Raw genomic sequence first — 12186 nt, 5'->3', positions numbered from 1 at the left:
TTGATGAATACACCTCCTACATCTCTTCTTGTCTACCTGTTCCCTCTCATTTTTTCTTCCCACTCTGTTTTTTCGGAGAATCCAGGTCATTTGTCCTGTAGAATTTCCCAGGCTAGATTTTACAGATTGCTTAGGTAGAGTTCACATATTCTACTCTTCCTGGTATTTCCTATGAATTGGTAGTTAGATCTGGCAGCTAGAATCATTTCTGGGGGTTTGGGGACACGTATCCTTCACAGAGGTTCCTCTGTCCTTCTGTGACAAGTCGCGTAGTGTTGGTTCTCTATTTTTGTGTTGTTAACGTGCCATGGTGATATTGTCCAGAACTAAGCGAATGATTACTTCCCCTACATATGTATTTGGTTCCCATGATATATAGTTGGAATAGGAGAGGCAGAAAAAATACTTGATTCTTTCCACTTATTTACCATTTTTCAAAATAATGAGGTGGTTCTGTAGCCTCTCACAGAGGTGACTGAAGTTTCCTTTTTTAGACTTTAAAAATATTTGTTTCCATTGAAGTTATTTGTCTTATTGTTACTTAAAGGTTCCCATCTTTGGTCAGTTGGGAGCTTATCAAGTTGGTGCCTTTTGATGTGACCCCAGTAGTCTTTGATAGATTCCTTGCTTTGGCTCTGAAAAAAATGTTCCTGGCTACTCCTTTGTATTTCTTTTTGTTTAATTGTTTTGTTTGAGACAGAGTCTTGCACTCTTACCCAGGCTGGAGTGCAGTGGCACGATCTCTGCTCACTGCAACCTCTGCCTCCAGGGTTCAAGCGATTCTCCTGCCTCAGCCTCCCTAGTAGCTGAGACTACAGGTGTTCGCCACCACGTCTGGTTAATTTTTGTATTTTTAGTAGAAATGGGGTTTTACCATGTTGGCGGGGCTGGTCTCAAACTACTGATCTCAGGTGATCCGCTTGCCTTGGCCTCCCAAAGTGCTGGGATTACAGGCATGAGCCACCATGCCCAGCCCCTTTTGTGTATTTCTTGTTCCATACTTAGAATTAACTAACTTTCTAAGGAACCTTAGGGGGTAGTGGTATTTACAGAGCACAATGTAGGTTTTGTCACTGGCTTCTGAGTAATCTCTTCCTGCTGTTGATAACTCAGATAATTTTCTTTTCTCCCAGGAGTCCATGAAGAATATCAGCTGCCATATTACGACTTAGTGCCCTCTGACCCTTCCATTGAGGAAATGCGAAAGGTCGTATGTGATCAGAAGCTGCGTCCCAACATCCCCAACTGGTGGCAGAGTTATGAGGTAAGAAGCCGGCCTCCTGCGGCTTTCCCATCAGCCTGATTTCTCCACCTTAGAAAAGGGATTCTTCACAATGGGGTCAGGCCCCAAAGGAGCCCTCTGAGAGTGTCAGTTATTATTTACTATTAGGTGCTATTATACATATCCCAAGCCCTTTGGAGCTACAGTCTCTTGTCCTGGACCCTGTAGGGTGCCATTTGGAGTTCACAGCCTAGAAGAAGAAAAGGCTTTGGGCCTGGTGTGGTGGCATAGGCCTGTAATCCTAGCGCTTTGAGAGGCTGAGGCAGGAAGATAGCTTGAGCTCAGAAGTTCGAGACAAACCTGGGCAATGTGAGGAGACCCCATGTCTACAAGAAATAAAAAACTAGGCATGGTGGCACACCACCTGTAGTCCTAGGTACTTGGGAGGCTGTGGTGGGAGGATTGCTTGAGCCCAGGAGGTCAAGGCTGCAGTGAGCCATGATTGGGCCACTGTGTTTCAGCCTGGGCAACAGAGCAAGACCCTGTCTCATAAAAGAAAAAGGAAAAGGCTTTGTCTCCAAGACACAGATGAGAGAGGTGGTCAACAAGTGACAACTGAACCCAGAGCTGTTAGACACCAAACTAGGAAAGCAGCTCTGGAGCCTGAGCTGAGCTGAGCTCCATGGAAGAGTGAGGAGGAGGTGTCCATAAGAGAAGCCCTGACACCAGACAGAGGAGGAGGACATGCCTGTGAGGAAAGTGGTCTTTCCAGAAACTCCGAAGGGAGGAGGTGATGTGTATGACGGGGCTGGGATTGGGATGGAGAATGTGAATTTGGGAGAGATGGCAGATGAAATCAGGGGTGTGGGGGAAACAACATTTGGTGGAAAGAATTGATAGGAGGACATGTTTGTGACATATGTACTAATAAACATGGAATTCTAGGGTCTTAAGAGTGTTCAGGGGAACAGGCTTCGCCTAGCTAAGTGCTCATGGGCCTCCTTGTCACTTGCGGTTCTGCATTTCCTTTTACTTATTTTTTTCCCAACTCTATCGAGGTGTGATTGACAAACGAAATTGTAACAAAGGTGTACAAGGTGCTGAATTGATACATGTATGTATTGTGACATGATTACCACATTCAAGTTAATGAGCACATCTGTCACCTCACCTTGTTGCCTATGTGTGTAGTGACAGCAGTTGAGACCTACTGTTAGCACATTTCAGGCGTGCAGTATTGTTGACTCTAGTCACCTTGCTGTCCATTAGAGCCCCAGAACTTACCTAGGCAAGGAGAGGTTGGCCCTGCCTTTAAAGAGTCTAACCACTAGAGGGCATTTCTGCATTTCAGAACAGAATTGCATATTAGCTGATGCTTTCGTGTTGCATCATAGAGCAGCACTTCTCACCGCACTCCTTGGAACCCTCGGGGCAGGGTTTGCTTCAGAGGGCAGGTGAGACCAAAAGAGCTGGCCATTAGCTGCAGCGTTTGCCTTTCATTTGTGCAAGCTGTCCCTTAAAAAGGAAGAGCCGCCTGGCACGGTGGCGCACGCCTGTAATCCCAGCACTTTGGGAGGCCGAGGCGGGCAGATCACAAGGTCAAGAGAGCGAGACCATCCTGGCCAACCAGTATGGTGAAACCCCGTCTCTACTAAAAATATAAAAATTAGCTGGGCGTAGTGGCGCGTGCCTGTAGTCCCAGCTACTGGGGAGGCTGAGGCAGGAGAATCACTTGAACCTGGGAGGCGGAGGTTGCAGTAAGCCAAGATTGTGCCACTGCACTCCAGCCCGGAAGACAGAGTGAGACTCCTTCTCAAAAAAAAAAAAAAGAAAGAAAAAAGAAAAAGTAAGAGCCAAGGGACAAAGGGAGCCTTGCAGAGCATTTCCCTAAGGTCGGCCGGCGGGTGGAGGTGGATCTGCCAGACTCTGCACCGAGTGGGAGGTGGCAGGGAAATGAGTGAGAGCCTCGGGACCAGAAAGGCTTCTCCAGGGCATGGCCGAGCTGATGGTTCCTGGGCCTCTCTGCGCAGGCGCTGCGGGTGATGGGGAAGATGATGCGAGAGTGCTGGTATGCCAACGGCGCGGCCCGCCTGACGGCCCTGCGCATCAAGAAGACCCTCTCCCAGCTCAGCGTGCAGGAAGACGTGAAGATCTAACTGCTCCCTCTCTCCACACGGAGCTCCTGGCAGCGAGAACTACGCGCAGCTGCCGCGTCGAGCGTACGATGGAGGCCTACCTCTGGTTTCTGCCCAGCCCTCCGTGGCCAGGATCCCTGGCCCGCAAGAGGGACAGAGCCCGGGAGACTCGCTCACTCCCATGTTGGGTTTGAGACAGACACCTTTTCTATTTACCTCCTAATGGCATGGAGACTCTGAGAGCGAATCGTGTGGAGAACTCAGTGCCACAACTCGAACTGGCTGTAGTGGGAAGCCCCGCGAAACCCGGTGCACCTGGCACGTGGCCAGGAGCGGTGACGGGGGTGGGGGGGGGGGCCTGGGAGGGGCCGGAGGAGCCGAAGTGTTGCCAGTGCTGAGCTGCGCTGAGGGTTCCCTTCGGGGACCAGCCCACAGCACACCAAGGTGGCCCGGAAGAACCGGAGGTGCAGCGCCTCTCACAGGCAGCTCTGAGCCGCGCTTTCCTCTCCTCCCTGGGATGGACGCTGCGGGGAGACTGCCAGTGGAGACGGAATCTGCCGCTTGTCTGTCCAGCCGTGTGTGCATGTGCCGAGGTGCGTCCCCCGTTGTGCCTGGTTCGTGCCATGCCCTTATACGTGCGTGTGAGTGTGTGTGTGTGTGTGTCTGTAGGTGCGCACTTACCTGCTTGAGCTTTCTGTGCATGTGCAGGTCGGGGGTGTGGTCGTCATGCTGTCCGTGCGTGCTGGTGCCTCTTTTCAGTAGTGAGCAGCATCTAGTTTCCCTGGTGCCCTTCCCTGGAGGTCTCTCCCTCCCCCAGAGCCCCTCATGCCACAGTGGTACTCTGTGTCCGGCAGGCTACTCTGCCCACCCCAGCATCAGCACAGCTCTCCTCCTCCATCTCAGACTGTGGAACCAAAGCTGGCCCAGTTGTCCATGACAAAAGAGGCTTTTGGGCCAAAATGTGAGGGAGGCGGGTGGGATGGTCAGGGAAGGAATCCTGGTGGAAGTCTTGGGTGTTAGTGTCAGCCGTGGGACATGAGCCAGCCCAAGGGCATCATCCTCAGCAGCATCGAGGAAGGGCCGAGGAATGTGAAGCCAGATCTCGGGACTCAGATTGGAATGTCACATCTGTCTTTCATCTCCCAGATCCTGGAAACAGCAGTGTATATTTTTGGTGATGGTGGGTTTGGGGTGGGGAAGGGAAGGGCGGGCAAGGAGTGGGGAGGGAGTCTGGGGTGGGAGGGAGGCATCTGCATGGGTCTTCTTTTACTGGACTGTCTGATCAGGGTGGAGGGAAGGTGAGAGGTTTGCATCCACTTCAGGAGCCCTACTGAAGGGAACAGCCTGAGCCGAACATGTTATTTAACCTGAGTATAGTATTTAACGAAGCCTAGAAGCACGGCTGTGGGTGGTGATTTGGTCAGCATATCTTAGGTATATAATAACTTTGAAGCCATAACTTTTAACTGGAGTGGTTTGATTTTTTTTTTTAATTTTATTGGGAGGGTTTGGATTTTAACTTTTTTTAATGTTGTTAAATATTAAGTTTTTGTAAAAGGAAAACCATCTCTGTGATTACCTCTCAATCTATTTGTTTTTAAAGAAATCCCTAAAAAAAAAAAAAAATTATCCAATTGAACGCACATAGCTCAATCACACTGGAAATGTTTGTCCTTTGCACCTGAGCCTGTTCCCACTCAGCAGTGAGAGTTCCTCTTTGCCCTGAGGCTCAGTCTCTCTCGCATTTTGTCCCCACCCCCAATTCCATGAGTGGTTTTTGCTCTAGGGCCCTTTCGTGCACTGTCCAGCTGGTTGTACCCTCTCCAGGCATTTATTCGACAAATGGGTGTGAAGTGCCTGCTGGGTGCCAGGTGCTGGGAATACATCTGTGGACAAGACCTGCTTGGGTCCTACTGCTGGAGCACTGTAAAAAGAGCTAATTCAAGTAAGTAGATGCCTGTTTTGAGACCAGAAGGTTTCATAATTGGTTCTACGATCCTTTTGAGCCTAGAATTACTGTTCTTATGTAAGATCACTGAAGAAAGAGGAACCCCCACAACCCCCTCCACAAAGAGACCAGAGGCGGGTGATGAGACCTGGGGTTTAGAACCCTAGGTGAGACCTCAAATCCCTGCATTCATTCTGAGCCCCCTTCCTGTCCCCAGGGGAGGTGTATTGTGTATGCAGCCTTAGAGCATCTCTGCCTCCAACCCAGCAGTTCTCTGCCAAAGCCTGTGGAGGAGGGAGAGCCCTGTCCCTGCCCTCAGGCTCCCCAGTGCTCCTGGCCCTTCTATTTATTTGACTGATTATTGCTTCTTTCCTTGCATTAAAGGAGATCTTCCCCTAACCTTTGGGCCAATTTACTGGCCACTAATTTCGTTTAAATACCATTGTGTCATTGGGGGGACTGTCTTTACCCCTGCTGACCTCTCACCTATCCGCCCTGCAGCAGAACCTTGGTGGTTTATAGGTGATGATGGAACTTAGACTCCTCTTCCCAGAGTCACAAGTAGCCTCTGGGATCTGCCGACACACGTCCACTCCCAAGCCACTAGCCCACTCCCCAGTTGGCCCTTCTGCCCTTACCCCACACACAGTCCAACTCTTCCACCTTTGGGGAAGATGGAGCAGGTCTTTGGGAAGCTCCCACACCCACCCCTGCCACTCTTAACACTAAGTGAGAGTTGGGGAGAGACTGAAGCCGTGTTTTTGGCCCCCCGAGGCTAACCCTGATCCATAGTGCTACCTGCACCTCTGGATTCTGGATTCACAGACCAAGTCCAAGCCCGTTCTTACGTCGCCATAAAGGCCCCCGAACGGCATTCTCGGTACTTCTGTTTGTTTTTGTACATTTTATTAGAAAGGACTGTAAAATAGCCACTTAGACACTTTACCTCTTCAGTATGCAAATGTAAATAAATTGTAATATAGGAAATCTTTTGTTTTAATATAAGAATGAGCCTGTCCAATTTCTGCTGTACATTATTAAAAGTTTTATTCACAGAGCTGCTCTGGTGCCATCTGTCCCACATATGTAGTGCGGCCACCCAGCTTTTGTCAGGGGAGTTGGGAATGGGGTGAATGTTCTAAGGTCCGGGTCTAGTGCTCACACCAGCTGTAGCAGACCCCAGCAAGAGGAATGCTGATCCCAGCGTCCTGGGTCTTCCTGAGACTGTCGCTTTGTGTTCCTGGAGGGCGGGTCCCAAGCACCCTTTTCTTGGGCTTTGTCTGAATTTGTCTTCTCATGTTTTTACCTATTTACACAACAGGGTCATGCTCCTGGTTAGTCACACTCTCTCATGTCTTAGAGGCATGAGCCCTCCTCCTAAGCTGAAGTGAAATTGTGAATTCTGGGATGCTTAGGTGACTTTGAGGAGGGAGTCCTCAGTGGTTACCCTCTGGTATTCTCAGCGTGTATTGGGTGTGAATGTCCTCTCTCTCTAGGCTGAGGGAATCTAAGATAACACGTCCTAGAATCATAGAATCCAGTTTAGAATAGACCTGCAAGATCCCCTAGTTCACTGTCAGGCACTCGACTTCCCTACGATGTCCCCGGTCAGGTGCCTGTGTGGCCTCCTGCTAATGCTGGACCACAGCTCCATCTGTAGGCCCCGTGGCTCAGTGGAAAACCCTTCCTTCTGTAGAGCTGGGCAACTTCCATGAGACTTCTACAGGGTTTTCTAAGCAGTTAGTCTCTCTTCCCTTATAAGGTCCCTTAAAATATTTACAGGCAGCTGTCATGAATCTTCTGGCAAAGCTTCGAGTTTCTTCAGTTAATATTAGTGAATACTTATTGAAAACTCACTGCATGCCAAGCAATGTGCCAAAATTTGCTTTACGTATATTAACTGTTTTAATCTTCAGAGCAACCATATGAGATGAGCATCATTATCTTCTCTTTATGGATTAGGAAACAGAGGATTGGAGAAGTCAAATAAGTTGCCCAAGATCACGTAGCTCACGGGTGGAAAAGACCTTGGGTCCGGGATGTTGACCACAGAGCACAGCCCTTCCCCCACTGCACTATCCTGCTCTGGTTCCACGTTCCTCACCCAGGCTGGCTGCTCTCTTCTGAACCCAGCTAGAGTCGGGCCCCAAAGGATGTGTACATAACGTTCCATCCAGATGTCTGATGTCTAGCAGACATCACAGACTAGAACAAGAACCCCACAGACTGTGTGCTTGATGCCGCAGATCACATCCCAGGACTGCATCTCATCTCTTTTTTTTTTTTTTTTTTTTTTGAGACGGAGTCTCGCTCTGTCACCCAGGCTGGAGTGCAGTGGCGCGATCTCGGCTCACTGCAAGCTCCGCCTCCCGGGTTCACGCCATTCTCCTGCCTCAGCCTCTCCGAGTAGCTGGGACTACAGGCGCCCGCCACCACGCCCGGCTAATTTTTTTGTATTTTTAGTAGAGACGGGGTTTCACCGTGGTCTCGATCTCCTGACCTCGTGATCCGCCCGCCTCGGCCTCCCAAAGTGCTGGGATTACAAGCGTGAGCCACCGCGCCCGGCCGCATCTCATCTCTTGATTGAGTAAAATCCAGCTACCCTCTCCTTGTATAAAGGAAGTTGGTGTTTTGAACTCAAGTGCAGGACCTTATAGTTTTACTCTATTAAACTTCACTGTAGACCATGCCCATTGAGCCAGCCTGTCACTACTTTTAAATCCTGATTATTACCCAGAGTTTTCCATTGTTCTGAGTTTCCCTGTCTGAGACTCTGCTGGGCTGAGAAAATCAAGTAACTTACTCCTAAAAGTTTGGTTTAAGTTTGGCATCTATCCCAATAATCTAATCAGCTGCTAATTAAATTGTCCTTGTGTCCTGGCCATAATTTTTTGTTTTGTTTTTTTTTTTTGAGACGGTGGCGCAATCTCGGCTCACTGCAAGCTCCGCCTCCCGGGTTCACGCCATTCTCCTGCCTCAGCCTCTCCAAGTAGCTGGGATTACAGGCGCCCGCCACGGGTTTCACCGTGGTCTCGATCTCCTGACCTCGTGATCCGCCCGCCTCGGCCTCCCAAAGTGCTGGGATTACAAGCGTGAGCCACCGTGCCCGGCCAATTTTTTGTTTTTTATTTTTTGTTTATTTACTGGGACAGAGTCTCTGTTGCCCTGGCTGGAGTGCAGTGGCGTGATCTTGGCTCACTGCAACCTCCAGGGTTCAAGCGATTCTCCTGCCTCAGCCTCCCAAGTAGCCAAGATCACAGGCGCCCGCCACCACACCCAGCTAATTTTTGTATTTTTAGTAGAGACGGGGGTTTCACCATGTTGGCCAGGCAGGTCTCGAACTCCTGACCTCAGGTGATCTGCCCACCTCCTCCTGACCTCAGGTGGTGATCTGCCCACCTCGGCCTCCCAAAGTGTTGGGCTTACAGGTGTGAGCCACCGCTCCCGGCCTATTTATTATTTTAAACAGAGGATCTCCCGTTGATGCCCAGGCTGGTTTTGAACTCTTGGCTTCAGGGAATATCTCCTTCTCGGCCTCCCAAGGTGCTAGGGTTACAGTCATGAACCACTTCACCTGGCCCATAATTTTTAGATGGACAGAGATAGCAGAAGAAGCCCAAGTACTTTGCTAAAGTATAATTGTGGCTCTCTTTGATCTATCTACCTGTTATTGGAAAGAAAGACAGAGTGGTTTGTAGTGAATCTCAGCCTGGTTCAAATGAAGGCCCCTTACAGGTCATCCTGTGAATAGTCATCTTGCCAGGCATGGACCTAAAATTCACTAGGCTATGATTGCAGGCTCAACTCTACCATTTTGAAAATCAGAATGGCAACCATTCTAGTGCCTCTTCCTGTGCCTTTGAAGGTTGCCAACAATGTTTCATCTTAGTAAGGCCTGTGACACAGGAGGCTTGACTTCATTTGAATGTTGTATCACTTGAGTTATTGTTTCACATAGCTTAAATTTCTGTCCCCCAGCCCATATGTCTTCTGACCTTTACAGGCCTTAGAACGTGCTTGCTAAACACAACCAAACCAGAATGAGGAGTGGTGGAGTTCAAGAGACTCAGGAACGTAAGAGGAATGCACAGCACAGGTGAGGGAAGTAGGAGAAGCCCTGGGTCAGGCCAGGAACGGTGTTACTAGTCAGGGTTCCCCAGAGAAACGGAATGGATAGGATGGATGGACAGACAGACTGGAAAGAGAGATGACTCATGGTTGTGTGGGCTGCAAGGCAGGGTAGCAGGCTCAGAGACCCAGGGAAGAATTGATGTCGCAGTCCTAGGGGCAGAATCCTTTCTCAGGACACCTCAGCCTTTTCTCTTAAGGCTTTCAATTGGTTGGATGAAGTCCACCCACATTATGGAGGGATAATATGCTTTACTCAAAGTCTACTGATTTAAATGTGAATCACGTCTAAAATACCTTCACAGCAACATCTGGAATAGCATATGACGAAACAGCTGGACAACTATCCTGAAAGTTATTGGGGATTCCATGGTCAGAGGATGGGATTTAAGGAATATGGAAGATATCCCTGGGTTCTTCTGAGAATTCTCCTTGGAAGCCAAAATGGGGGGTTAATGGGGGTTTAGGGCAGTTTAAGGAACAATTGGATAGCCTGGGCTCTTTTAATAAGTATTTGTCGAGCAACCTTAATGAATGGAGTGGTAGGTAGAATAGAAAGCTATGGCGAAACCCCATCTCTACTAAAAATACAAAAATTAGGTGTGGTGGCGCACACCTGTAATCCCAGTTGCTCAGGAGGCTGAGGCATGAGAATCACTTGAACCTGGGAGGTGGAGGTTGAAGGTTGCAGGTTGCAGGTTGCAGGTTGCAGTGAGCCGAGATTGCACCACTGCACTCCAGCCTGGGCAACAGAGGAAGAGTGTGTCTTAAAAAGAAAAGAGAAAAGAAAGCTAAACAATCCATGGTCCCTGCCCTTCAAGGAGTTTATAATCTAGACAGATAGGATTTGTACAGGCAGCAATACCAGATTTGGGCAAATCCCATTACAGAGCAGTATGCAAAGTACCATGGGACCACAGATGAGGTGTCTCGGGGAAGAAGTAACATATCCGTGCCCTCCAGTGGCTCCCTACCTGGTGGAATGGGTGAGTAAACAGATAGGATGGAAGGAGATCAGTACTCCCATAGGGATAGAATACTGTGGGAGGAGGTTGGGGGCAAGAGAGGGACATCTATTTCGGCCTGCTGACTGAGGAGAGGAGGGGGTTTTAGTCAAAAAGAATTGCCAATCAAGAACCACAGATGTTCAGTATGAGGGAGCCTGCTAGAGCTGTTCCCATGCTGACTTCTGAAAGGTCAGGAATTCATCCTGGGGCCAGAAATGGCAAATAGGTAACACCAATGCCATCACTTGCCCTGTGACAGCTACCTCAGACTGTACTAATCTATCAGTAATTTGTCCTCTTGAGTTGGTCTCCACATTTTTCTCAACAGCGTGCTTACTGTCCCATAAGTTAAAACACATTTGTCATTCTTGATGTAGGGAATAGGCCACTGGAGGGTGTCTTGGTCAGCTCTGGCTGCTGCTGCTAAGTACCTTAGATTGATGGCTGGACATGGTGGCTCATGCCTGTAATCCCAGCACTTTGGGAGGCCGAGGTGGGCAGATCACTTGAGGTCAGGAGTTTGAGACTAGCCTGGCCAACATGGCGAAATCCTGCTGCTGCTAAAAATACAAAAATTAGCCAGGCGTGATTGTGCACACCTGTAATCCCAGTTACTTGGGAGGCTGAGGCAGGAGAATCGCTTGAACCCAGGAGGTGGAGGTTGCAGTGAGCCAAGATCATGCCACTGCACTCCAGCCTGGGTGACAGAGTGAGACACAATCTCAAAAAAAAAAAAAAGTTCCTTGGATAGGATAATATGGATTGGGTAATTTATAAACAATATAAATGTAATGCTCACAGTTCTCGGGGCTGGGAAGTCCCAGATCGAGGGGTCAAGAGGTTCAGTGTCTGGTGAGGGCCTGTTCTCCTAGATGGCATTTTCTGTGTCTTCACATGGTGGAAGGGGGAAACAGGCTCCCTCAAGCCTCTTTTATAAGGGCATTAATTCCATTCGTGAGGGCAGAGCCCTCGTGACCTAATCACCCCCTAAAGATCCCACATCTCAATACTATCACATTGGGTATTAGGTTCCAACATAGGAATTTTAGAGGTACACCATCATTCAGACCATGGTAGAGGATTTTAAGCAAGGGAGTGATGTGATCCTGTTTGTCTTTTGGGAAAATCACAGTGCTGACTTTAGAAAGGAATTGTAGTGGTGGCAGTGTAAGAAAAGCTGGGAAGGGGCGGGGCGCAGTGGCTCACACCTGTAATCCCAGCACTTTGAGAGGCTGAGACGGGTGAATCACCAGGTCGGGAGATTGAGACCATCCTGGCTAACACAGTGAAACCTCATCTCTACTAAAAATACAAAAAATTTTGCCAGACGTGATGGCACACGCCTATAATCCCAGCTACTTGGGAGGCTGAGGCAGGAGGATCGCTTGAACCTGGGAGGCAGAGTTTGCAGTGAACCTAGATCACTCCACTGCACTCCAGCCTGGGCGACAGAGTGAGACTCTGTCTCAAAAAAAAAAAAAAAGAAATGCTGGGAAGGGCCGGGCGCGGTGGCTCATGCCTGTAATCCCAGCACTGTTAGAGGCAGAGGCGGGCAGATCACCCAAGGTCAAGAGTTCGAGACCAGCCTGACCAACATGGTGAAACCTCATCTCAACTAAAAATACAAAATTAGCCGGGCGTGGTGGCACGTGCCTGTAATCCTGGCTACATGGGAGGCTGAGGCAGGAGAATCGCTTAAACCCAGGAGGCAGAGGTTGCAGTGAGCCAAGATTGCGCCATTACGCT

The 12186-nt window shown here is 49.3% G+C and overlaps 1 protein-coding gene across 10 annotated transcripts in view; it reads left to right on the top strand.

Annotated features, from left to right (window-relative positions):
• The window catches only part of ACVR1B (activin A receptor type 1B), a 53970-nt gene that overhangs the window by 37768 nt on the left and 4016 nt on the right, over positions 1–12186 (top strand). For 3 of the 10 annotated variants that reach the window (XR_009211577.1, XR_004246166.2, XR_004246168.2), the window contains exons 8-9: positions 1134–1264; positions 9309–9401. Coding sequence is in view for 6 of the 10 variants with exons in the window: in XM_058433399.1 (XP_058289382.1) it covers positions 1134–1264; positions 1744–1899 (287 nt within the window). In the remaining 4 variants the exon portion in view is untranslated. The other 7 variants (XM_032143514.2, XM_058433403.1, XM_058433402.1 and 4 more) reach the window with 5 other exon arrangements.

This window comes from Hylobates moloch, unplaced genomic scaffold, assembly GCF_009828535.3.
Source record: "Hylobates moloch isolate HMO894 unplaced genomic scaffold, HMol_V3 SCAFFOLD_22, whole genome shotgun sequence".
NCBI lineage: Eukaryota > Metazoa > Chordata > Mammalia > Primates > Hylobatidae > Hylobates > Hylobates moloch.
Note: the sequence above shows the minus strand (reverse complement) of the source record. Positions and strands in the feature narration are given on the sequence as shown.